Source organism: Mus musculus, chromosome X (assembly GCF_000001635.26).
Source record: "Mus musculus strain C57BL/6J chromosome X, GRCm38.p6 C57BL/6J".
Lineage (NCBI taxonomy): Eukaryota > Metazoa > Chordata > Mammalia > Rodentia > Muridae > Mus > Mus musculus.
In genome coordinates this window covers 38,226,423-38,253,191 of record NC_000086.7, presented here as the reverse complement: position 1 = coordinate 38,253,191, position 26,769 = coordinate 38,226,423, and the positions used below count along the sequence as shown (strand labels likewise).

The 26,769-nt window shown below is 42.9% G+C and overlaps 1 protein-coding gene and 1 long non-coding RNA gene across 6 annotated transcripts in view; one reads left to right on the top strand and one right to left on the bottom strand.

Annotated features, from left to right (window-relative positions):
* Positions 1–695: 695 nt before the first annotated feature.
* Tmem255a (transmembrane protein 255A) overlaps positions 696–26,769 on the top strand; it is a 55,924-nt gene continuing 29,850 nt past the window's right edge. For 2 of the 5 annotated variants that reach the window (NM_001289727.1, NM_172930.4), the window contains exons 1-5: positions 711–948; positions 7,334–7,476; positions 17,289–17,351; positions 20,000–20,089; positions 26,236–26,304. In NM_001289727.1, coding sequence (NP_001276656.1) covers positions 891–948; positions 7,334–7,476; positions 17,289–17,351; positions 20,000–20,089; positions 26,236–26,304 — 423 coding nt within the window. In that variant the 5' untranslated portion in view covers positions 711–890. Of the gene's footprint in view, positions 949–7,333; positions 7,477–17,288; positions 17,352–19,999; positions 20,090–26,235; positions 26,305–26,769 lie in introns of all 5 variants that reach the window. The other 3 variants (XM_006541494.4, XM_006541495.4, NM_001289728.1) reach the window with 3 other exon arrangements.
* Gm39507 lies at positions 19,538–24,700 on the bottom strand. Its single transcript, XR_882295.2, has 2 exons — positions 22,426–24,700; positions 19,538–19,780 (listed from the first exon to the last, which is right to left on the bottom strand). It is a non-coding gene; the product is annotated as a predicted gene, 39507 (long non-coding RNA).

Genomic DNA, 26,769 nt, shown 5'->3' with positions numbered 1-26,769 from the left:
TGATAGAGTGTCATGTTTTCTTTAGCTGAACCTCCTTATAACTCTTGGGGGGGGTTGTTGCTTTTCAAATTATCAGTTGTGATGAATAAGGCTGTGTTCTCTGTCTCTAACTGTATAATTTTATACACTCCGGTCACATCCCTTCTCAGCCTTCATCGTTCTAGACTAAAGAGTGCGCATTTGTTTAATCTATCTTCATAAGGCATTCTGCCCCCCCTCCAACCACTACCATCCTTTTGATTATAGAGTGGCCCTTTTCTGGACTGTCTCCAGCTCCATTATGTTATTCTGGAAGCTGTAAGATCAGACCTGAACAAGTGTGTGTGTGTGTGTGTGTGTGTGTGTGTGTGTGTGTGTGTGCCTGTCTGTCTGTGTCACTGTGTGCATTCTCCAGCTCCGAACCTCTAACTCTGTCCCCCTCCCCAATTATGAATCTTGTAAAAGAAAAGATGATCGCCCAAGACCTTCTGTTCAAACTGGGAGAAGGCCCCTTGGCCTCAGGCTGAAGCCTCCTTTTTCTCTCTGCGCAGCTTTGGCCCCAAGGGGCGAAACGGTCTCCCTGTCTGGCAGGCTGGGAGGTGGATAACTAGGATGGGGAGGCCGAGGGGGGAGGAAGAAAGGGGGGGTCTTGCGCAAGCGCACGCTGCTGCATGGACGCCAATGCTGCTGCCTCCCGGAGCAGAGGGAGGCAGAAGAGGAGGGAGGGAGAAGAGGGGGAGGGAGGGGGAGGCGGCACTTGGGCTGCAGCTCTCAACCCGAGGCAGTCAGTCCCTCTCAGCGCTAGGGAAGACCGAGAGAGGCAGCGGCAGAGTAGGATGCTCTGCGGGGCGCCCTGAGCCAGGGGCTCTTGAAGCAGCTTCGGGGACAGGGGCAACTGGACAGCTTTCACCATGCATCAGTCCCTGACTCAGCAGCGGTCCAGCGACATGTCCCTTCCCGATTCCATGGGTAAGTCCTGTCCTCTGGGAGGCAGCAGTAAGGGGGTAAGTGCGTTGTCCCCAGGACAGCCAGCTCCTGCCTGCCCCAGTGCCAGCCAGAGAGAGGGCAACCGGGATGGGGGTCCACAAACTCGAGTATCTGGAAGGTGGACCAGAGCCCCAAGGGAGCGGCCCAGCTGTGACAAGTGTGACGCGCTTGAGATTGGAGCGCCAAGCTAGGGTTGGAGTAGCCTTACCTAGCCCGGAGTGCATGTGAGTGTGTGTGTGTGTGTGTGTGTGTGTGTGTGTGTGTGTGTGTGTACAGACTTGCAGCTGTGGTAAATCTCAGCTGTCTGGGCATCAAAACACTTCCTCCAAACCTGTGCCTTTGCTTTCGATTCGACGCTCCTTCTTTGCAAAGTCCACATCACTTCTAAGATCACGACTAATGATAATTAGAAGAAGCAGGATCTTACCCCCCCCCAACACTCACACACACACACACACACACACACACACACACACACACACACACTCACTCACTCTAGGTGATATCTTGAAATTCAGACCTGCAGTGGTCCGGGAGCTGATTTACACTTCGCAGACCCGGTGTGTGGGGTGGGGTGGTGGTGGTGGGGTGCTACTCAAGGGAATGGGGGTAGAAGAAAGGGTATGCTGGCAGGACGGGAAATCCTGGGGAATCACTCAAGACAGCACAGCCTGGACATACGTAGCAGAATGATCAGTCCTTGAATTTGATTTCTATTCTACTCCAAACGCAGAGAGAGAGAGAGAGAGAGAGAGAGAGAGAGAGAGAGAGAGAGAGAGAGAGAGAGAGAGAGAGAGAGAGAGAGAGAGAGGTGGGGGGTGGTGGTGGTGAGAGCACTAGAAAAATAGGATCCAGCGCAAGCCCGCGCATCTTCTGAAGTCGCGCTTTCCTCTTCAGCGGAATGAAGGGGGAGGGGCACCTTTCAACACCTTCCTAAAATCTAGAGGTCCGCTACCGTCTTGCACCAACTTGGAGGCCCCTCGAGGGTGCTTTTCGGTAGCTACAAACGAATTTTAAGAAATAAAAAACAAAACGAAACAAAACAAAACAATTGCCTTTCGCTGTTAGGCACCTTCCTAAGTCTTCGCTGGGAGAAGAAATTAATTTGGAGCCTTGGGTAAGAGTGAAGGGATTGTGGAGCCATAATTCCACCTAAACTTAAAAATTGTCACTTTAATCTAGCCCAATTCGTCGTTTCTATCATATTTCACATTCTGCAAAACTCCTCTGTCCCGAATCTCTGCCATTCAGTCTTCTCAGCTCTTCTCCGATGAATTTGCTGGAACATGCACAGGGGAGGGGCAAGGAGATTGAGCCCAGTGTGAGCTCTCCGCTGCCTGCAAAAGACTCAGTCGCAACAAATTTCGTTCAAGGGCCCCCGAAAGTGTTATCATCTGAACGGTGGAAGGCCTGTCAGTAGAAGCCCTGCACTTTTCATTTTTAAGGTCGTAGTTATCTGGTGCTGGATGCAAAATGAGGCCAAGGTCTGGGGTCCAAATCCGAACCCAGCAGTACCAGACTTTCCAGTACCCTCCCCGCCCCCCACTCCACCCCTCGCATACACAGGCACACAGAACTCCAAAAGCACTCCTTGCCTTGGCCAGCTGCGGCGCTACCATGGCTCAGGCGCTACAGCATGAAAGAGCTGGGCGCGAGAGGGCGAGGGTTCTGCAGAGCCCATCCCAACTGTGTGCGGCAACCACCTGCAAACCAAACCCTCCCCACCCAGAACCCCGTCTGCGGGGACTGAGCAGACTGGAGGCACAGGGCTGAAAGGCTTGCTACCTGACACTGCTTTGTGGGTTTCAGAACAAGATGAAGAGAGTTCTCTCTTGTATTCCCAGGGCCCCCAGCCTGTCTTGCATTTTTCTAAATGTCTGGGCAACAAGAAGCTGAGCTCGGCAGTGCAGGGAAGGGACTCATAGATCTCAAAAGACAAGGAACGAACAATCATCACAAATAGCGTTTGGTAAAGAATCCACAGGCCAAACTCAGTAGAAAATTCTTGAGTAGAGTAATAGATAATTCTAGGTTCCCACAGTGTGGACAGGGGAGTCTCCCCGGAGTTCCCTGGCGCTGGGCCCACAGCCTAGGCCTGAATCAGCATCTAGCATCTAGGATACTCCACTTAACTAAGCTCTGGGTTAGTGTTCTGCCTCGAAGGGCAGCATTTCTGAGGGGATTCCTTTTACGGGCAAGACACAATCGTAGTCCCCAAAATTAAATGTCACACACACACACACACACACACACACACACACACACACACACACACCACCGCCCGCACCAGGGTGCCTGCACTACTTTTGCGGGCTGCTCTGAAGGAAGCAGACAGGGAATTGTGAAGATAGTAATTTGACTCCTGCGCACCTCCAACAGCTCCCAGCAACCCCCTCCTCCACTTTGGCAACAGCGCCCCCAAGCGCTGATACACCGCTACTACATCAGAGCATCCTCTTCACTTCCAACAGCACATTTGTAATTTACTGAGCCTTTTTTTTTTTTGATATCTCCATGTCCTGAGTAATTTACTAAAAAGGTGAAGGTAGTAGATTTCAGCACCTTTAGGTAAACGTTTGTGAGACCTGCAGAGCATTAAGGTTCTTGTGTGGGCAGCCACCTGTTTCCAGGGATGCTCGAGGCTGGGACTTGCTGAGATCCACTCTGCGGCAAAGCTGACCCAGGTAAGCAAATCCAAATCCATTCAAACCTTCGAACCTGAGAATTAATACGTCACCAACATCGCAGCGTGCCAAGCATTTTTGCAACATTCCAATAAACATTGCACACTCTCTTTTAGGAAGGGGCTATCAAGAAATACGTACAAGGTAAAGCACAAGCGCGCAGAGGCAGCATCCTATCTTATAGCAACTCCCAGCTTGGCTCCTTTCAGATACGAAATCCTGGAAATGGTGGACACCGTATGGGTTGTGGAAGAAACCTGCTGTCACAGTTTATATACTTATTGAGTAAGGCTTCTAGGCCATTAGAAACCAAGCTAATGGGTGGTTAGAGTAGCTGGAGCTTGATTAAGATAAACTTTGTGGTGAAGGAAGTTTTGAGCTTGCTTCAAATGAGGGGAGGAATTCAGATTCAAATAGAGATGAGGGTTTTGATTAGGGGGACCAAGGGAGGGGCAAGACGATCCTATCTGGAAGGGTGAAGCACACCTCCAGAGCTCCATCACATACCTCCTCTGGTATCTGGCATGGAGGTGGGGCACTGCAGAGAGGGAGGGTTGCAGCGGTTCTGCAGAGAGGCTACTGGGGGGTGCAGGCAGTGCCAATGATGAGATTTTGGACTCTCACTGCTATTGCTTGCAATAATAGTAGTTTAAATACTAGGTACCACGTAGACAGGGTGGTGAAGCGCTTGCGGTTTTGACACATTAGCCACCGAGTTTTCAGTTCTGGGGAGCATTCAGAGTGTGCTCTATTTCCAAAAGTTAATCCTATGAGCATAGCCACATCCATTTGCACGATTCCTCCAACCGACTCTTTCTACTAGAAGGAAAGCAATTATGAGGTGTCGCCACTTGTTTGTGTTGTTTTTCAATAACCATCAGCTCCTTCTTTGCTGTGTATGTGATACGGCAAAAAGCACTGTGTTCCAGCTCTTGAGGGCATTTTTAAGTAGCTCATTGTGTCTGAGCTCTTTGTTTGTTAAAAAATTAGTCTACTAAATAAAACCCAAATAAGATGGTCCTGTGCTCACAAAGTCATCATCTAAGGGCAGTCCCAAATTGTACCTGAGTAAGAACAAGGTTCTTCTCCTGCCTTCTGAAATCGAGCAACAAGCAGGTCAATGACATGAGTCCATACAATCATCTGCCTTTCAGGATCCTTGGCCACACCTTCAGAGTACTTTAGGTATGCCTTATTCCAAGCAGACATGGACTTTATTAAATCAAACTGAAACCACAGGCAAATGGGGAGGGGTGCCTCTTTATTTCAAAAAGAATTTACCCAAGAGTTCTTGAAAATAGTCAACTCTCCAAGTGCAGCTAGAAACATTTGACTTGCAATTAAAGTCTTTGTAATATAAAATAAAGGGTGGCTGGCAGAACAGAGAATAGTTTATCTAGTGCCCTAAGAGGTTTCCTAGCAGTTTGATCCAATATAAATCTTATCTGGAGACAAGCCCCCTGCAAGGTAGCAAGATCTTTTGTTTTTTTTTTTTTTTTGTTTTTGTTTTTTTTTCAACAGAATGAATTTCAATCCAGATTCTAAAGCAAATGAGAAAAAAAAAAAAAGATTTTCAAATGACACCATGTGGTTTGCTGAGTCACTTTTCTGACCTGGCTCCTGGGCTTTTAAGAGTTAGAGTGATGTTTGCAAAGCAGACTCAAGGACTGTGGAGAAGATGAAAGGTCAGTGGATAGGAATCAGCAGGTCAGCGAGGCAATAAATTAGAAAGATCATGCCGACAACATTCCTGCTCCTCCAACCTAGTCTCTAAGGTTACACAGTCTCTATGTGAGCCGGTCTTGCTGTATTGGGGGCGAGAAGGGCTGTGTGTATGGCAAGCAGAAGGCAAGAAATGAATGGGAGGCTGTGTTGGTAAACTGATTTTAGAGCGCCACAGTGAAGCTAACTGGGAGACTCACCAGGTAGCTACCATGAGATGGAATTAGGAACCCTTCTTTACAGACTCCTTTGGGTGTCATGAAAAAAACAAGAGGGATAAGGAACTTGCAGGTAGATGAAATAAATCCTGTCTGTCCTAACCCTACCCTTCTCTCCCCTTCCCCAAACCAGGCAATCATGCTCTGCAGTGAGCAGACTCATTTGCAACTCCCCTTACCTCCCCTCCCACGGTGACACAGGAGCCTTGGTGCTAGGGGCCTGTACCTGCTGGAACTGCTTCCACAGTTTGGTGTAAAACAGTCTTAGAATAGTATTGTATTAGACTTGTACCTGATGAGTCACATCTCTTAGTTTCAAGGATGACGTCAGGGGAGGCCGCCAGCCCCTTCTACCCCTCCTCCCTCAGAGCCTTCAGCAATGATTACACTGGGAAAGCCAGGGTGGCATTTTTGACACTGCTCTTCTATATGGAGGGAGGTTTCAGCAGGAGGCTGTGAGAACAGACATCGCCCCTGCTCCCCGTGAGCTCTCGTGGGCCTCTCTGAACTGGTTTTCAGCTCTCCTTCTACCTTCCTCTTTTCTTTCCCTCCCCATCACCCCACAAGAGTGCAGTCTGGTCAGCTTCTCTGCTCCACAGCTTGCACAGGGTGCAGCAAGGCCTCTCAGAGTGCTATGTCTTGGGAACGAGCAGAACCAAAGGTTCTCTTCAGTCCCAGTCACGATATTTAAAGCATATATGATACACCACCTACTGCTTCTTTGTCCATATCCTCTTTATGGCTTCAAGGGAACTGAATCCTAATAGTCTTGCCCACTTCTGTGTGTGTGTGTGTGTGTGTGTGTGTGTGTGTGTGTGTGTGTGTGTGTGTGTTTTCTTGAGACCTCCTAGGTGGTTAATTTTCCCGTTGTATTTCCTGTGGAGAACCCCTTGCTTGTGCTAGAAAAAAAAGCCTATATAGAGTAAGATAGTGCTTAGTTCCTAGTATAGAGCATTGCTTGGTTCTTTAAAAATTGTAAATTGAAGTGAGCCTAGATACCATTTTTTTCTATCTGATTTAATAAGCTTGGTTTTGAAAAAAAAAATTGCTTGGTGCTATCATGTCTGATAAGCCCTGAGCAGGAACAGGGGCTCCTTGCCATTTTCATTGATGCCATCCTCACATACGCATAAATGTATGTAAGTTATATCTTTCTAGTCTACTTCCCCTGATACAAATCTTTGTGGACTAATAGCCTTCAACTATTTACTTTATTGCGTACATTTGTTGTGACACATCTGGCCAACACACCATTTTTAAGTTTATGCACAAGGCAGCAAATGTCAGATACAAATGAAAAAATAAGATGCTGGTACCTGGCTCAGTTCTGATATTTACACTAAAAATGAAATTTCATATGTTCTTAGTTACCTACTGGCTTTACAATATTTTCATTTAATACCCTCATACAAACACTTCCCATTTGTCATATGCTTTTATAACCTATCCTAAAAACACTCCACTGAGTGGGAATGACACATCTTTTCTAGAATGTCAAAACCACAAAATTGTCTTGCTGTTGTATACTGGTTGTTTATTTTCAAAAAAGCAATTAATTTTTTTTTTATTAGGAAAGTGTCACCTAATGACTGCAGAACGGAAAGCTCAATTCTTTCACCATAATTCCGCTCCCTAGAGATATCCCAGTTACCAATAGGGGGAAGAAAGAAAAATCCTATGAGTAAATTTTCTCTTCTTTTTCCAGATGAAATGAGCAATTTCAATGTCTCTCTATTCTTGCAGGAGCCTTCAATAGGAGGAAGCGGAACTCCATCTACGTCACCGTTACTTTGCTTATTGTGTCCATGTTAATTCTCACGGTGGGCCTTGCTGCGACTACCAGGACCCAGAATGTGACCGTGGGAGGTTATTACCCAGGAGTTATTGTAAGTACAGAGAGCATAGGAGCATAGGAGCATAGAGAGCCTCTGGAGCTTGCTTCCCACAGCGTACGATGGTTTTCAATTCTGTTAGCATTTCCAGTGTTTGCTCTGCTTCCCTCTCTCTGTGTCTTTGTAAGGACACAGAAAGGCAGCTCTCCTTGGGAAAAACACAACTTGACTGAGGCTTAGAAGCGTCCCAGTGTCCCCCTCAACTGAGACTGGGAAGCTAAGAAAGTCATCTTACTGTCTAGGGCTTTGGTTTTCTGGTTTTAAGAGATGCCTTTTTTTCTAGCAGCATTAACTTTAGCTCAGTGTTTGTTTTCCTGATCTTTCCGGGAATCTGACACCTCTACTTTCTGTGACCAGTGACATTCATTTGCAAAGGGGTCCTGCCAGGGAAAGGTGTGGAAGACATAGTCTTAATACATGCATATTTATTCATTTGTAAATCACATACACACATATATATACACACACACACAATTTATGTAAAATGGAAATTCAAACATTAGATGAAAATGAAATTCCAATTTTAATATCTTTTTATATAAACAGCAAAATGTTGTAGGATGTTATATACTTAGTGTGAAGTTTGTCATCAAAGATAATGCCTAGAAACCCTTATTTCAAATGACCAATGAACTATTTGTGAATATTTTTGACTGGCTTCTTATCAGACATGTTCAAGTCATCATCAGAGCCACTGGTCTTTTAAGTATCTTTAAAAGGTGGCTCTCACAGCATGTCTGACTAAAAGCTCCTACGGGAAGCAGAAATATCAACTCTGCCATTTTTCTCTGGTCATTTGTTATCAAGGTCAACTTCAATTTACAATTTTTCAATAGGATTTCCAAATCTCTCATCCAAATGCTAGTGATAATTTGGTTAAAAGTAGACGAAATATCTGCACATACAGAAAGCCCCCTATCATTAACCCTTCACTGCTTGGAACTTGCCTCTTCACAAAGGAAGCTCTCATGATGGTCTGGCCTTCATACCCATAGAGGAATACCAGCGACAGTCCATTTTTGGAACATCAGTAATAGCTTCTGTTTTCTCATTTCAGATTGTAACTAGGAATCAAGGTTCTAATGACTTCTCTTCATAGTCCAGTTGATAGTTTACCCTCCCTTGCAGTGTAGGCAATCTATTTTTTTCAACATGGAATTTGCTACATAAAAAAACAAAACAAAACAAAAACAAAAACAAAAAAAAAACAAAAACAAAAAACTTGTTTCCTAGCTTGGTAAGATAGTGAGAGTCTGCCAAGGCAAACAAATACCCCTCGTTTGGGTCTATGAATAGTGCTGTTTAACCCCAAGTCTTAAGTCTAATGATTGAATCTTATTTTAATAACAATTAAATGATTCCTGCTGTTTAACCCCAAGTCTTAAGTCTAATGATTGAATCTTATTTTAATAACAATTAAATGATTCCTGAATTGCGATTGCTAGAGAGTAGAAAGATGTTAAGAATGGCACTTTAAAAAATAATTAACACAGCAAAGTGATCAGACATGGTTTTAGTCTTCTGTCTGTCTTTCTCACTCTCAATCAAAAGAGAAAAGGTTAAAGATGATGCCTTTAACAATCTGTTGCTATGAGTGACCAGCTTGGAGCCTGTTGCCTAGGTCACCGATTCGATTCCACAGTCTCACTACTCAAGAGTTCTATCAAAGACTGGGCTCGATGTGGGGTCTGATGTAAACTGAACCTTCGTCGAGCCTAAGTTCTGCAGTTTGGAGGAAGGTAGAGATGCCAACCCACCAGTTTAGGGCAGGTGTCTCACAGATACCAATTTGTGCCCAGGGCCCTCTGTTAAACATGTGATATGAGAACTCACCCTGTCCACTTCCTGTGGTGAGGCAAGAAAATCACCTGTCAGCAGAATTGGGTTTTATTTTTAAAAGCAAGCAAAGGGGTGGGGAAGAAAGGAGAGGGGGGTGAGAACATTTTGGTGGCTTGGAAAGGAATTTACAGGGTCTGTGTGACTTTGTGTGCTTCAGGTAGCTGCATTAGTGAACTATTGCCAACTGAAGAGAGAATGCTCAAGCCAAGATCCAGAGTGGCTGTGGGTGAAGGGAGGGCATTGTTCATGCTATTACAAACCTCTGTAGAGTATCTGACTGTGGGAGGCTAGGTTGGAATACATTAACAAAGGAATAAGGACTCATGATTGCTGTAATTCAAGTACTTCATGATCAGCTAGCACTGGGAATGGAAGCAGTGGGGGCATATCTCTCTCCCTCCCTTCCTTCTTCCCTCCCTCCCCTCCTCCCCCAACCCGTGTGTGTGTGTGTGTGTGTGTGTGTGTGTGTGTGTGTGTGTGCGCGCGCGCGCGTGTGGATGTGCGTGTGCGTGTGTGTGTGCCTGCGCACATGCGCTAGAGCACGCATGAGTGAGTGTTTCACTAAAAACAAACTTACTAAGAGAACTACCTTGAGAGGATGCTGTATTTTTCCTTCAAACCACCCCAACACACACACTACACACACACACACACACACACACACACACACACACAGGTTTAACTTTTACAAATTTGCTCTCTGAATGCATGTAGATAATTTCTTTAAAATGGGTTTTAATTATACAGAGCAAAGCAGAGAAGATAGCAGATTGAACAGTCGAAAAATCCATTTGCGTTTATAGGTCAGATCGTGTTATAGCAAATACAATTAGGACTCCTACCTCTGCAGAAGTAAATGCCTGAGAACCCAGATTTGGCTGGGAACAGAGTGCTTTTGCTAATTGAACAGTTTGGTTATTAGGGAGTAACTATATAAACTCTTAAACCGGCCATTTTCCCACCCAGGTATGAGTAAGAATGACGTGAAAACTGCAGATCTCTGCTCAATAGCCCCGGAGATTCTGACTCTGATGGACCCTACGAACATGAATTCTTCTCATAAGCTAATCTTTGACTGAAAAAGTAATGCAGGCTAAATATACATTTTACCAGTCACCCCAGGGAAATATAATTTAGGTGGACCAGCAGCCAGGTGGAGAACTAAAACACAATATAACATACTTAGCAGTAAAACCAGAAAGAGTATTCTAAGATTCTGCACTGTCAAACTGGTTTATGAATCTGTGAAAACATTTCAAGTTATCCTGAACTCAACTATTTTTTCTTGACTCTGACTAAATGTATTCACAATACATGAGAATTTGAATATTTAAAACAGATAAATTATGGAGAAAGTATTAGATTAGAAAACTTGACAAACATTTCATTTTAAATACTAAGATGTTTGGCATTTCAAATACAATGAGGTGTTTAATACGCACGGAGGTATATTGTAATAGCATAGTAGCTAGTCTACCTGAGCTACAATGTAGTATTATCATTCTAAAATATGTGCACACACATGCCTCTTTAAGGATGAACTAACCTGTCTGTACAGGCTGAAAGGTAACGATTTTAAACATTAAGACTGATAATGACAAACTGGCTTATGGGTTTTTACTGTCTTTGAATGTTTAAGGCATATTCCATTTCAGAAGTGTTCCAAGGTGCCTTCTACTTGGAAAGCCTAAAAATAAATAAGTAAATAAAATAGAAAACAAATCCACTATTTATTTTGGCTATTGAATAAAGCTGAAAAAGGGCCTGGGGTTGCTCCTTTCCTCTGAATCTTTGCTTACTGGGAGGAGAAGGAAGACTCTAAATGTGTTTCCCAGGCAACCCACAAGATGGAGTTTGTCCATCAGTGAGGAAAACCTTCCTGGAGCTCTCTGGTCTCAGTGTTCTTATACTTTAGGGCTCAGTGGACTGAAAACCATATAGAGTCACAATGGGATATTTGGAGACAGGGCCCATAGGAACATTCACCAGTCTAGATACCTTCTCCAGGCCCATGTGGCTTTCTTTATCTGCACATGTAACGACTATGTAAAGAGATGTAAGGACATGTGAAGTCTGACAACATTTTGAATGCCTAGGGCATAATCAGGAGCCATGCAGAGCTGGGGTTTGTGATTACGGTAAATTAAACAGACATCCAGAATGGTCAAGCTTGTTATAAAACATCAATTTGAATCCTGATGCACTGAACAAAACTTGTATAACCCCACAAGTATCTAACCTCCACGGTCATCTTGTTAACCCCTTAGCATGCCATTCAAAGCTCCCTGAAGCCACTATCCTGGCCACCCTCTGTTTCTGTTTCCCAACACCACCTGTTTTGGTGTTTTGGGCTTTTCTGCCTTGATGGTGCCAGTTAATCAATCTTCCATTAAAAAAATTTTTTTTTTATTGTCACCACTAAATCCTCTCTATCTACTTAATGGGAACATTTCTTTTTTCTATCTATCTATCTATCTATCTATCTATCTATCTATCTATCTATCTATCTATCTATCTATTTATCTATCTATCTTAAAATGGGTTTAATTATACAGAGCGAAGCAGAGAAGGTAGCGGATTGAACAGTCAAAAAATCCATTTACGTTTATAGGTCAGATCGCAAATACAGTTAGGACTCCTACCTCAGCAGAAGTAAATGCCTGAGAACCCAGATTTGGTAGGGAACAGAGTGCTTTTGCTAATTGAACAGTTTGGTTACTAGGGAATAACTATATAAACTCTTAAAATGGCCATGTTTTTCCAGCTCGGGTAATAGTAACATCCTAAATGCAATTCCCCTCCGTCCCTCCCTCTGGCAACTCTTCCTCTCATCCCTCCCTCTGTCCTCAGCGGGAGAATTTCTAAGCTATGGGGTCCACAGTGTAGTCTACCATCTTTGAACCTTTGTTTATATGGGTCCATGATTACTTAGGCTTTCATTTTGCAGAAAATTACAGTGATATACCATCTAGTATTTCACCAGGGCTCTGAGAAGCACGAACAGTCAAGTTCCTTTATAGCTGTATCATAAAATATGAATTCTAATATAAAGTAAGGTAAAGATTATAAAAAAAATCCTCACATAAGTTCAAGATCAAGCTTTACCACTAAATTGGGTATCAGAAAATTCTTTCAGTTTTCAGAGATTTTCAAATTTCAAGATTGAAGAAATAGTTTGTGGACTGTTTCAGCCAACTGTAGCACGGATTCCCTGACCCCAAATCTCACTGCCCTTGCCACCACATCCCACTGCAATCCCCAACTCCAAATCATAGATCAAATGCAAGCTGTGCCCCAAGGTATGTACCCAATTAATGTTTATCGAGCCTGTCTTGGGTGTCTGGGGCAGTGGGTGGGAATACAAAAAGGTCCTAGGATCCATTCCCCAGAGTCCTTCAGCTGGGGGTGATGGGCCATTCCTGTAACCCCAGCACACAAGAGCATGAAGCAGGAGGCATAACACAAGCTTGAGGCCACCCAAGTTACTCAATGCGGCTTTGTCTAATAAAACAAACAATAAACTCCTCAAACCATTAAAAAAAAACCTTTAATCTGACTGTCAGTTCTAGTAATTTGTCATTTTACTTGACAAATGGAGGGCAGCCAAAACAAAGAAAACAAGTTATTCTTTTAGGTAGTTGGAAATAGCACTGGAAGGACAAAGACATTAGGTCGTGTAAGGTATCATTACCGTATTTTTTCTTAAACTTCCCTTTGTTTTATGTATACAGGAGTTTCTTGCATGTATGTCTGTGTACCATGGCAGAAGGGTCCTCTGGAATTGGAGGTAGAGGTGGCTATTAGCCGCCACACAGGTGCTAGTGACCGAACTCAGATCCGCTGGAAGAGCAGCCAGTGTGCATAACCACCGAGGGGTCTCCCTGGTTCCCTAGGAGCTGGCATTCGATTAGAAGCAGCTGCCCATTTTCAGGGAACTGCTGGCTCCTTTCTTACTTTTCACTCCAAGCTCTTGGTGTCAAACAGGACTTCTCATTCCCAGAAGAGAACACTTTCTATAAACAGGGGCCTGGATGTGGTAGGCCATACTTTTAATTCCAGCATCCGGGAGACAGAGGTGGGGGTGGGGTGGGGTGAGGAAGGATCTCTGTGAGTTCAAGACTAGCTTGATCTACAGAGTGAGGTCCAGGACAGCCAGGGTCCGTACAAAAAGCCCTAGAGTATGTATTCATATTCATTGAACTGAGTTTTCATTGCTGGGGCATATTTGGGTTGGAGAATTACTACAACAAAAACGTATTTACTGTGGGTGAGCGTATGCCATGGCACTTTCGAGGAGGTCAGAGAGAAGGTCACTCTTATACAGTGAGACCCTGTTATAAGAGACAACACTAACAAAAACCCACACAAAGCTACTTCTTAGGCCTCAGGATGTGGATGTTGCTCATTAGAGACTCTGAGGGCGAGTCCTGGCTTTGAGATTAAGGTGCTGTAAGAGGAAATGAATTCTTAGAGTTCTCTAGGCTTCTGCTCTCCCTTCTGTCAAACTGGAATGATAGCAACACTACCAAACTCTGCATCATTCCTATGGTCAAAGCTGGGAGGGGTGGGGCACAAGAACACTTGTGAATGGAAGGCTCTTTAAATGTAAGGTCTTTCAACAATATTGGTGAGTTTATCTACCTACCATCTAGGTAAGTGATTGCTTCTGCTCATCACTCATTAGATGTTAGTTCCTTTTCCATTGAGCCCCACCCATCCTATGAGCCCAAATAAAATGCCTCCTCTTCTATGGAAATTTAGTTAGCTACTTAAATTGTGCCAGTGCCACATACTTTATCTTTATACTTGATCCTTACAACAACACTGACTCTCACTTTTAAAATGCTTTCAGATTTCATTATTTATTTGTTTGTTAATTTTTTTCTGGAGGGTGGGTGGGGAACATGAACAGATCCTGTCTCGATGTGTGTGTGTGGGAAGTCTGAGGACAACTTGTAGAGATTGGCTTTGTTTCTACAGAATATGGATCCCAGAGATGGAACTCAGGTTATCAGGCTTGGCATCAAGGGCCCTTCCCTGCTAAGTTATCTTAAGTACCCCATTTTAGAGATGAGAAAGCTGAAGCAGAAAGTCTTTAACGGACTGTCCCAAGGTCCCATGATTAATGAGTAGCAGCGACAGGGATATGGTCTGGAATGAATTCCTCTTAGCTCACGTAGTGCTTTGTTTTTATAGCCTGTGCTCTTTAACTTATAGTCTGTGTTTTTCACTAGACTATGAGATCTTGGGGGTCAGGTGTGATGTCTCCTTATAGACTGGACTAAATGACACTGAGATGAGATGGGATGAGAAAGAATAGAATGGGAGGCACAGATAATGTAATAGATAGGCCAGAGATGTCCAGTTCTGGAGTGTCATGTCTTTCCAGCTAGTTCCACAAGGGTTCCGACTGTCTTTTCCAGGAACCACCATCAAAGAGTTGTTTGGAAATGTCAGGAATAGCCAGTTGCTTTGTTTCTGATATCTACTAATTACTTGTCCCATTGCTGCGACAAAATCCTCACAACAGTAATTTAAGAGAGGTAGGATTTCGTATAGCTCACAGTTGCAGGTGACACAGTTTCATTATGCAGGGGAAGGTATGGCAGCAGGTGCAAGAGGCAGCTGCTCACATTGTACTCAGAGGCCAGAAGCAGAGAGTGGTGGATGCTCATGCTCGGGTAGCTGCCTCCTTCATACGTAGTCTGTAACCCAGTCCATGAAATGGTCCTGCCCACACTCAAAAGTGGGTCAGCCTCTTCTTAGTTAAATGTCTTTGTAAACACCCACCCAGACATATCTAATGGTGTATTTCCATGATGGTTATAAGGTGTTTTGTTGTAGTTACTTGCTCTATCTATCCATCTATCTATCTCTATCAGCTCACAACCATCTGTAACTCCAGTTTCAGAGGATCTTGCGCCCTCTTCTGGCCACTAATGGCATTGCACATGCATGATGCACAGACAGAATTTTTCAGCTTAAATCACATGAGAGTGGTTCAAAAGTTAAATGTCTTTTGGGTCAGTGAGATGGCTCAGCAGGTAAAGGCACCTGCCACAAGCTCAGTAGCCAGAGTTCCATTGCTAGGACCCAGGTGGCGAAAGGAAAGAAATGATTCTTTCAAGTTGTCTTCTGACTTCCACTCACACACCATAGCACTCATGTGTGAGAGTGTGAATAAATAAATAAATAAACAAACAAACAAATAAATACTAAATAGCTCAGTGCTTAAGAGCAGTGACTGCATTTCTAGGGTTTGATTATTCCCAGTACCTATTTGGCAGCTCACAACCATCTGTTAATCTAGTTTCAAGGGATCTTGCACCCTCTTCTGACCTCTGAGGGCTTTGCACATGCATGGTGCATAGACATACATGCAGGCAAGAATTAATATACATAAAATAATACATATTTTTAAATTTAAAAAGTATGATTCAAATCTCTAGAACAAAACAGTAAATTTTCTCAGTATGCACTGAATAGCAGGTGATATGCCAAGCTATTCGACTGTATTATTTCCATTAAAAGTCATTTGAATGTATTGCTTCTGTTAATCTTTGCAAAGCTATGTAAGATAACATTTCTGTGGTTCCTTCTATTTCATACACAAGAAAAGAGGCTGAGTGGTTAGTCAGTTCTAGATTACACAGACATTAGTAGAAGATCTGTGTTTGCAAGCCAGACTAGTGTGATGACTGTGTTTACATTGGTATATTTTGCAGCAACACATCTTAGTTGTATTTTAAAGAAGATTGGGTGGGAGAAAGTATATGTCCCCTCTTGTATCTCAGCATCCTGGGATGGAGTAGTCTATGCATTCAGACACAGAAGCTTTGCTTTCCCAAGAATGGTTACTGGTCCTGCAGAAGGAATGTCTGCTTCCCTTCAGTCTCTTCCATTCTTGAGGTCTTGAGGCAAACCGTTAGTTTCTGGACAGGGGCCCATCAGACCCAATCCAATCCTTGGGTTCATTAGGTTTCCCAGCCGAGATGTAAAACTTGGGAGTCTTGTGTTAAAGCAGAAGCCTCTGCAAGTCAAGGTAAGGCTGCGGGTGCAAAGTGTACCTACATCACTGAACATGTATTAAGATTTATTGGTCCATTCTTACCGCTTTTTACTTCTTCTCTTTCCATCTCCATCAATAGCTATTGGTTAGTGATCATTCTCAGCTGAGACCTGCAGCCTTCAGTTCACTAATGGCAGAGCTGAGAGGGCAGTGGGATCTTCTACACTGAGCCATAATCCTGGCCACTTAGACAAGAGAAATTGGTTTTCAGGGTTTTACACTGCCATTTCTGTTCACTCTTTAATGAATGCTTTCTGTCCATAAATGAAGCAGAGATGGAAAAAGAGGCGAGTAAGTGCTAACATAAATTGCAGCAGGTCAACCACAAATATAGGCTTTCAAAAAAAGTTCTTTTCTATTTCTTTGTGTGTGTATGTGTGTGTGTGTGTGTGTGTGTGTGTGTGGGTTAAGGTGCTTGCTGATTTCTAAAGTACTTCCTGAGCTTAATTAGTATGCCCGATGCATCAAAAATTGCCTTTGCAAACCTTTATTCTGTAATCCATGCTTCAGTATAGAAGGCCCTTTTCAAAACTAGATAGAGATCTGACAGTAATGTGTACTTTTCACCATTATATGTCTCTTACTGAGTCACCAGTCATATGCTAAGTAGCGGGTATTAAAATTGAAACAGGCAGGCACTAAGAAGCTGTAGTTGACCTTTACTTTTGATCTGGGGGCACATGAGCTGCCTTTTCAGTGTGAGTCATTGCTCCAGGAGAAAACTGCAAAGAATGGGGAGAATATACTCTCATTGTACATGGCGTGTTTGTGTAAGAAGCTCCACGTGGCTTTGACATTTACACTCCAGTTCTTTTCCACTGTCCTGCACCATGGCCAAGGACTGGAATGACTGTGTGGGAAGGTTGACTGTCTTCCTAAATGCTGTGTTGTCTTACAGCTTGGCTTTGGATCATTCCTTGGGATCATCGGGTCAAACCTGATTGAGAACAAGCGGCAGATGGTAAGTTTTCCTCCTTTAGGGAGCTCAGTGATTACATGGATAAGGAACACATTGCCTAAGCTTGTGTACATTTGGCCCCAAAGGAAGCTATTATTTCACCCCCCCCCCCGCCCCCACTAAGCCTCCAGAGAACTTATCTCCCAGTATTTTCAAGCTGGTGTGCATCTCTTTAAGCTTTCTCCTTCATTCTCAAAAGAATACTTCTGGCTTTTCAATCAGGCTGCTAGTCTGGCCTAGAATGCCGGGTTTCTGTTGTATATCTTACTGTAGCTCTGAATATTACTGACTTTCGTAGCTTCCTTTCGGTTACATAATCTTTTGGAAAAGTTTTCGCAAAATTTCTTTGTATTCTTTTAGGAGATTATAATCTAGGGAACTCCCATTAAGAAAGTAAAGGGAAACTGGGCCTGGTGATTTCTGTCTCTAGTCCCGATACTTGGGAGGTCGAGAAGGGGGGACCTGGAACTCAGTTCATGATCACCTTTGAGTGATCTTGACTTCAAGACCTTCCTGAGCTACTTGAGACCTTGTCTTAAAACCAAAACACAAACTAAAATTAAAAAGAGGAAGCCAGGTAGTGGTGGCGCACGCCTTTAAATCCCAACACTTGGGAGGCAGAGGCAGGTGGATCTCTTGTGAGTTTGAGGCCAGTCTGGGCTACAGAGTGAGTTCCACCCTGTCTCAAAAAAAAAAAAAACAAAACTAAACAAAACAAAAACCCAAACCAAAACCAAAACCAAACCAAAACAAAAAAAAAATTACAGAGGAAGAAAGTCAATGTACCTGAAACATAGATCAAGCTAAAATTATGAAGTCAACTTCACAACAATATCTCTGTGTCTTTGCTGTCCGTAGTTCAAAGTCAAGTATGCAGTAAAGTGGAAAGGAAGGATCAGCATTTGACAGAAGCTGAAGCTTAGAAAGTTCACTGCTCGAATATGATCTCCTAAAGGCGAGCTGCTGTGTTTTCCTGGTTTAATTTTGAGAAGGTTTCCTTGAGGGCAAGGGGTAGAATGGATAGGCTGAATGCAATTGCAACAGTTCAGGAAGTCTGGTGAGTGGTCAGACACTGGACTAAGGTTAGAGTCCCCTTGAACAACTCTTAACCGCATCCAAATTTTGGCAATGGGGTCTGTTTAACATCAAGCTTAATCAAATAATGTAATAGCTCTAGGGACACAGAACTCTAACCATATGCTTCCCCCAGCAATATGGGAATCACTGCCAGGGGACTTCTAATAGTTTCTTCTTCCATTTCACCTGGACTCCGTCCCTTGCCAGTTTCGTTTTCACTTTGGGCTTAAATTATTCAAAATAATGGGGGAGTTTTAATTGTAGAGCTGATCATAGCATAGCTAATAATGCCAATTTCATGACATCGTTCATCCATTATTTACTGATTATCTGCAGTGCTGTGAAGTGAGATTTATGGAGAGAGGTTTCTGAACAACTCCCAAAGGAGATAAGTATTTCCTCTCAGCCTGCTGAAGTGGGTGAACCCTAGGGCAGCCTTGGCTTTGATCTTTTTTTCTTCTCCCTGGGGAATAGCTCGATGCCATGTTATTTCCTCCTCTTTCTCACCAAAAGCATCAAGAAAGAAAAATGCTGATTCCAGGTAGTTCACAAGGTCAACCATAGCAGATTGTGGGCTCATGTATCATATTTCCTTGTCCTCGAAGACATTCTGAAATTGTGATTCTGCCATACCTTAATATGTAGCATCATCTTGGTACTAGAAGATGAACAGTAGGAAAATTTATGTTATCTAACATGATCAATAAATTTGGCAATCTGGTTTTATTATTTTAAAATTTCTAGCTAGGCATGGTGGTACATGCCAGCATTCTTAACCTTTGGGTGGCTGGATTAGAAGTTTAAGATGATACTTAGCCACAAAATAAACTTGAGACCAGCCTGGACTACATGAGGCCATGCCCCCCCCCAAAAAAAGAGTAAGAAAGAAAATTTTTATATAGACCACACAAAAGTTTACCCATTTCAGAGACATCAATTCTTGCAAAATCTCTCTGGCATTTAACTGGTAGTGCATTGAATATCCCTTTTCTTCAATCATGCATAACATGATACAGAGTTATGTAGGACCCAAGAATCACTCTTGTTATTTTCAGTGTCCACTATGTTATCAAGCTGCAGAGTTAGGGGTATAGAAATCAAAGGCCAGGAACTGGTGGGCATCATCAGTTCTTTCATAGACTCATAGTAGAGACACTGGGGACACTGTTCCCCTCACCGTGCCTCCGTTTCCACAAAAGTAAAATACAGGGTTGGATTACATGATGTCCAAGGTCCAACATTTTTCTGAATCTGAGGATGGAAGGGCTATGCAGTCGAATTCCTCCATGGACAGCATACTCGATACCAGCAAGCTTCTTCATTCGGTTCTCACAGAATGAATTTCTGAGCTTACCCTGAAATATATTTTTAAAAATGCTTCAGTTTCCCCTTCTCTTCCTCCCTGCCTAACCCCATATCCACTCACCCTGCATGACTGAAAAAAAAAAAGAGCATCCTTGTCAGCGACAGAGTAGAGTTCTGCTTTGGCTGGCAGTCTCTTGGGGATTACCTAGTCTTCAAAAGCAGCAAGAGTGGAAGCCTAACAGACATGTTCCTTTTGTTCCCTCCTGCAGCTGGTGGCTTCTATCGTGTTTATCAGCTTTGGTGTGATTGCAGCATTTTGTTGTGCTATAGTTGATGGGGTCTTTGCCGCCAGACACATTGTGAGTATTGTTAACCTTGAGTTGAATTGTGCAATGCTATAATCCTGTCTTGAATGTGCACTGAGTGCTTTGAGGGGCACACGTATACAAGGGAGAAGGAAACTCCTCCTCTGTCTTCAATAGCTGGTAGTCAAGGGGAACACCGGTGAACAATGTAAGCATCTAGAAAAATGGACCTAAACTGCCAGTACAGGCTTCAGGGTGCCATAGTGGTTCATTTCCGGCTCCAGAGAGCAGGGAAGACTTCCCTTCCCAGTGGCAGTAGGGATGGCGTAGCCCTTTGGTGTGTAAAATTTGGGGTTAGGGGATGTCTTGAAGGTAGGGAAAGAGCAGCAAGATAGTATCATGGCCTTAGACAGCCATGATGGGGTACTGTAGAGACACAGACCATTTGATTCTGTAGCAGGAAGCCACATGGTCCAAACTAAGCTCCCCTTCGACAGCTACCAGAACAGACCATGAGGACAGAGGTACCCAAATACTGCTGTTCTTATGACAGTGGTTGAGGTGTAATAATGAAGTTGGATGTCTGGAGAAAGTTTAGAGCTAAACCTCCCACCCTGAGTTCAGTCCTTCAGTCCAGGTGTCACATGTTTCCCATTCTGCAGAAACTGCACTGGATACGGGCCGTTTTCACTCCTGGACTCTAGAGCTCTATGACTAAGAGCACATCTGTATAGAGGACCTTGCTCCCCACTTTTAAGTTTAGTTCTTTGACAATTCCATGCATGCATATAAATGCATCTTGATTGCTGCATTCATCCCTCTTCTTTTTATCTCCCACTCCATCAACAGCCACTCCTCCCTCCCTGTCCCTTTCCCAGATACGTAATTTTTGCTTTTGTGTCGGACTCCTCTGATTTGTTCAGAGACATCAGGGGGACCATTTGATTGGGACTATCCATTGCAACCTGGTGGCATCACGAGTGGATACATAACACAAGGCAATGACACCCTCTTTTAACTGAATTTACCAGTAGGAAATCATTCAGCAATATGGGTTAGGGTCTCCTGGGCTCTTCTTACATTCGTGCCTAGCTGCTAATGGGCTCGTTCTTGTACATATCCAGAAAACGCATTCGTAATTGTTGAAAAAAATGTGTATTTCCCTCTGAAGGAGGCATGTTTTCCGTGCCTCTCCATAGCATCTAGCCCTTACATTCTTTCTGCCCGTCTTCTACAGTATTTCCTGAGCCTTGAGGGTGTGGTATATAAATGTTATGTTTAGGACTGAGCACTCCACTGTCAGCGATCTTCCACACCTTTTGCAACTGTAAATCTCTGCATTTATCACAGTTCACTAGAAAGGCAGGCTTCGGTGATTAAGGCTGAGAGTGATAATTGCCTATTTGTATAAACATATATATTTAGAAGGTGGTTCAATACTGTGTCAATTTAGTTAACAATGGAATTAAGGTCTCCCTTAGGGCCTGTGACTTCCGTCACCATGGTCTTTGCAGCAGAGTTCCAATATAGATTCCCTCCTATGGGATGGGCTTCAAATCCAGTTATAGAGTGCTTGATTACCAACCACACTAGTTGTCAAAGTGGGTGCATTTTGCTTGGAAGCTTGGTTTTATACTTCAGAGTGTTCAAAGCTGGCAGTAAGTCTCTTGATGCCTTCTCCCTACTAGCAGCCTAGGTAGCACCTCCTGCTCCCGCCCTCATTTACCACGTTGTGTTTCACACTGTTCCAGACTTCTGGCCCAGGAACAACTTTTCCATTAATCACAGTAAGCATAGTGCCTAGAACTCATACTAATTTTAGAGTGCCACAAAAATGGTAGTATTTCTTCTCAAATAAGAAGGAAAATGGTGAACTTTTAGCTTGAGACAAAAATTTGGCACATAACAGATATATTTGTTTTTATACCAATGTGGTCATAACGCTTATTTTAAAAAAAAATGCCTTTCGGGGCTGGTGAGATGGCTCAGCGGTTAAGAGCACTGACTGCTATTCCAAAGGTCTTGAGTTCAAATCCCAGCAACCACATGGTGGCTCACAACCACCCATAATGAGATCTGACGCCCTCTTCTGGTGTGTCTGGAGACAGCTACAGTGTGCTTATTTATAATAATAAATAAATCTTTAAAAAATGATTTTCAATGGGAGAAGGGGATGAGAAAAACAACAACAAAAAGAGCCTTGAGCTTAGGAAATCATTAAGTAGCCCTGATGGTCTCCAAAGACCAAAATCAAGAGCAGGAGATAGCAGCTAAGCACTGGAGTAAACTCAGTCTTTCAACTGAACTAAACTTTTGAAAATGAAGATGTTTTGTGAACCGTTGGAAACTGTATTTTTGAAAATAGTTGAATTAGAGAAAATTTAGCTTACCAAATTTTTCTGTGGGTCACAAGGCATGTTGTTGCACTTTAGTCATGGGCTCGTTGTTAATTTAAGGTCATTTGGAGCGGGGTCAAGGATGTGAGTAGATGTGCATCAGGAAGACATTATTTTTAGTGAAGCTCCTTCTTGGAGTCCTCTTCCAGACAGAAGAGTCAGCCCCTTATTTGGCAAGATCAAAGGAGATCATAGCGTTAGTATTATCATCTAACCTACCTCTGAAATAGTAGCTTAGGAAATAATCTAGGTAGGGAGAAAAATAAGGTATGGGAGAGAGATGCCCTTTCTCTTATTTATTTTTTCTGAAATATACATTTTATCCCATTCATCAGATTTCTATATTCTGACTTCAGCTGAGCGGTGCCATCTTTTATCCACCTGGTTTTTGTTTTGTTTTTTATTCCTAAATGATATATCAGTAACTTACAATGGTTACAATTCTGTCCCCTAACATAGCAATTATTGTGGTCCTGGCATATTACTTTCCGAATATATACATGTTTTTTTTGTAGTGTGCATGCTATTTTGCATTCAATAGGAAACATGCTAGTAACACTAATTGTTTTTATGTATTACATTTAGCTTTTCAGTGTGTCCTCACATCTATTACCTCATGTGAGACCTATAACAATCCTGTGAGATAACTAGGGCAGGCATCATTATCCCCATTTGACAAGCAGTACTCACTCTGAGAGTTTCCATGGTAACATAGGCCTAGTGGCTCTGAAGCCTGCCATAGATTTTGATGGCATCATGAGCTAAAATGACTTCTTTTTCTTCTTTTTTCTTCCACTCATAATGTTTAATTTTTTTTAGTATATTCACAGTTGCATGGAGACAACAGTTTTAGATTTTTTTCATATCAAAAAGAATCCTTATATCCTTTGTCTGTTATAGCCTGTCTCTTCATCCTCCCCAACTCTAAGCAACATCTAATATACTTTCACCATCATACATATTCCTATATTAAACATTTCATACTAAAGGAACTCTAAATGTGGAACCTATGATTGACTCCTTTTATTTAGTATAATGTTTTTGTGGATCAGTGCTTCATTCCTTTTTCTGGTGTACTAATGCTACACTATATAAATATACCACATTTTGTTTGTCCATTCACCAGTTGATGGACATTTGGGTTGTTTCTTCCATTTTACAATTGTATACAATGATGCAGTTCACATTTGAGCACATGTTTCTGAATGGGCATATTTACATTCTCATTTCTTTTCTGCTTGGGAGTGGAACTGCTAGGATATATGATAACTGTGTTTAATTGTTTGAAGAACTGCCTGACTGTTTTCCAAAATGGCTGCGCTGTGTTATACTCACCATCCGTGTGTTAGGATTCTGATTTCTTCACTGCTTCACCAATTTCCATTATTATCTGATTGTGCTCCTGAGCGTGAGGCAGTACCGTATTATGGTTTTGACTTGTATTTCTCTTATGGGCCCAATATTTTAGATCATTGGCTTCAATCGAAGGCAATGGTGAATAAATTCCCAGCCTCTATTTATTGGGAAGTTCTCTGTGATGATCACAGTTTTAGCTACTTTTCCTGTTGCTGTAGTAATGCTGTGACAATTGCAACTTATGGATGGGTTTAGTTTTGCTCACAGTTTGAGGGCACAGGTAGGGTACATGGCAGGGAAGTCATGGTGGCAGGAACCTGAAGCTATGGTGATATTGCATCTGTAGTAAGAAAGCAGGAAGGAGAAATGCTGGTTCTCTGCTTCCTTTCTACTTTTTTTTTCAGTGCAGGACCCAGCACAGGAGATGCTGCTGCCTCTGGTCCTTCAGGGTGGGTCTTCTTGCACCATTTAACCTAACCAAGATCATCACTCACAGGCATGATCATATGCTACCCTAAATGATTTCTCACAGATATGCCTGGAGGCTTATCTCAGGGGTGACCCCAGATCTTGTCAAGTTAGTAATCATTATTAACTACCACAACAACCTAGTCACCCCTAAGCCCCTTTGTGAATTTTATAGTTGGTGAGTTGTACTTGTGATAGTATATTTTGTAGATTTTGATGGTATCATGTTGCTGTTAAATCACAGATCCACTAGCTGTCTTGGAAGTCAGGCCACACTCCCCTGCAGCCTTGGTTTCTCTCTGTCTCTCTGTCTCTGTCATTTTTACTCTGTTGTGTCATAACTTCTCTCTCCCCCAAGTGTCTATAATAGAAATTTACCTTTCAGGGTTAGAAATAAAGTGAAACTAATAGGCAAGAACATATCCTAAAAGGGCTTGGTGCACAGCAGTCATCTAATATATAGCAGTGCCCTTTTCCATTCCTTCTTGCCAAGGTTGGCAGTCCTTCAAGCTAAAGAGGTTGCAAACTCAGGTTCAGGGACCTCTGCTCACCCCTGAGTTGCCTGTTCTTGCCCTTCTTCTGGGGATTATGTGTAGAATAGCAGCCAGACATAGTAAGTGGGCAATCAACCTGCATCCCTGTCTTCGTTTAAGCTGAATGGGAAAACCAGGTCATAAAGGGCTATGACCTGCACTTTGGTCAAACCTTGAGCACAGTAATAACAAATATATTGTTACTCCAACGTAGAAACTAAGTCCTCCCAGTTATGAGCACGAGAGTCCTCCTTCCTTTCTAGTCTGACTCCAGCCCGAGTTAACAGCAATGCACTTTTGTAACACTGAACAGCGAAGAAAATTATGGAGCATGAGCTAATGGAAAGTCCAAGGTCATTGATGGGGTCACAGAATGGAAGGCAAGAGGCACTCAATGCCAAGTATGGGGATCCTATATCACAGGTACAGGGGAAGTAACCATCAGGATTGGAAATGAGGCAGAAGGGGAAAGGCAAAAGATAAATCCTTTCTGCCTGGGCACTTTGAACTAAGCCCCTAAGGCCATTTTGCATAAACCAGTGTCTTAGGCTAATGTGACTTTGACCCAAGACCCCCTACTACACAGGGATGCTTAGTGTCAGTTGTGCAAATGACAGCATTTTTTTGGTTACGAGTTACAAGTTTCCAGGCATATCTGACTTGTCTCTTCTTTCTTACACTCATGCCTGAGAGAGAGTTTCATTCGAAAGTGAGCAGAGTAAATCAACTGTCCTTGATCTCCACATTAATTTTTTCCCCTCTCTTTTGCTCTAGAAGTACCTTTTTGAGTTTTCTGGCTTTACCTATCTGTGTAGGAGAGTGAAAATGGCTTGTAGTCGAGTTGAGCTAAAATCTACAGCCAATTAAGTAGCTGCCCATCCTCTAGCCACTGATTTCTTTGCCTCTTCCTTTTGAAAAGGCATGGAAATAACAGCAGGGAGCACAAATCAGCCAGCCCTTATCTAGTCCCCAGGTGATAATGAGACTTCATAGTTAAAGCCATGCTCTCTCTATTTAGAAGTGCAATATTGCAATAACCTGGAGTTTTGGATCTTGCTCCCTAGGGACTGTCTGCAAGGAGACAAAGCCTAGAAGGAAATAAAAAACAAGGAGGAAATTTTAAGAGACTCATTTTTCAATCAATCTTCCTGGTTTCTCATTAACTGAAGTAGTTCAACAGAAAGCAGTTATTAGAATTATCTTGCCTGATCCATATATTCTCAGGCCCCCAGTAGATAGGTTTTAGAATTTAGCCTAAACTACTTCTCTCTCTCTCTCTCTCTCTCTCTCTCTCTCTCTCTCTCTCTCTGTGTGTGTGTGTGTGTGTGTGTGTGTGTGTGTGTGTGTGTGTGTGTGTGTGTTTTCAAATCTTATATTAGCAAACAGGGTTCTTGATGTTTTACTTTACAAAGCCAAAACCCTTTTGGTTTGGTGTTTCCCTTTATAGGATTTGAAACCACTCTATGCTAACCGGTGCCACTATGTTCCCAAGACATCACAGAGGGAAGCTGAGGAGGTGAGCCACAACGATGCTGCATGTCTTTACCCCATGGGAAAGTCCCTTGTTTCATCTGAAACAGCCTTCCTTTACCAAAAAAATAGATTTATGTATTACTTTAAGCATATGAGTGTCTTACCTGCATGTACGTATGTGCACCACATGTGTACTGAAGTTACACATAGTTATGAGACACCATGTGGATGCTGGGAATCGAACCCTGTCCTCTGCGAAAGCAACAAGTGCTCTTAACTGCTAAGACAACTCTTAAGCCACGAAACACTCTTTCTATATTATTTCTTTCCACAGACACAAGGTTCGCTAGTAGGTGTTTTGAGCTATTTGTTCAGTGGGTCAAAGCACAGTGTTTCTGAGGACATGTCATAGATTGGAGCCTTGTGAGGCCTAATCAGATTACTTTTGTTCTATGGACATAGGCTGGCCCTCTGACCCTAGCCAATAGTCTCTTATTGTGTGTCCCTC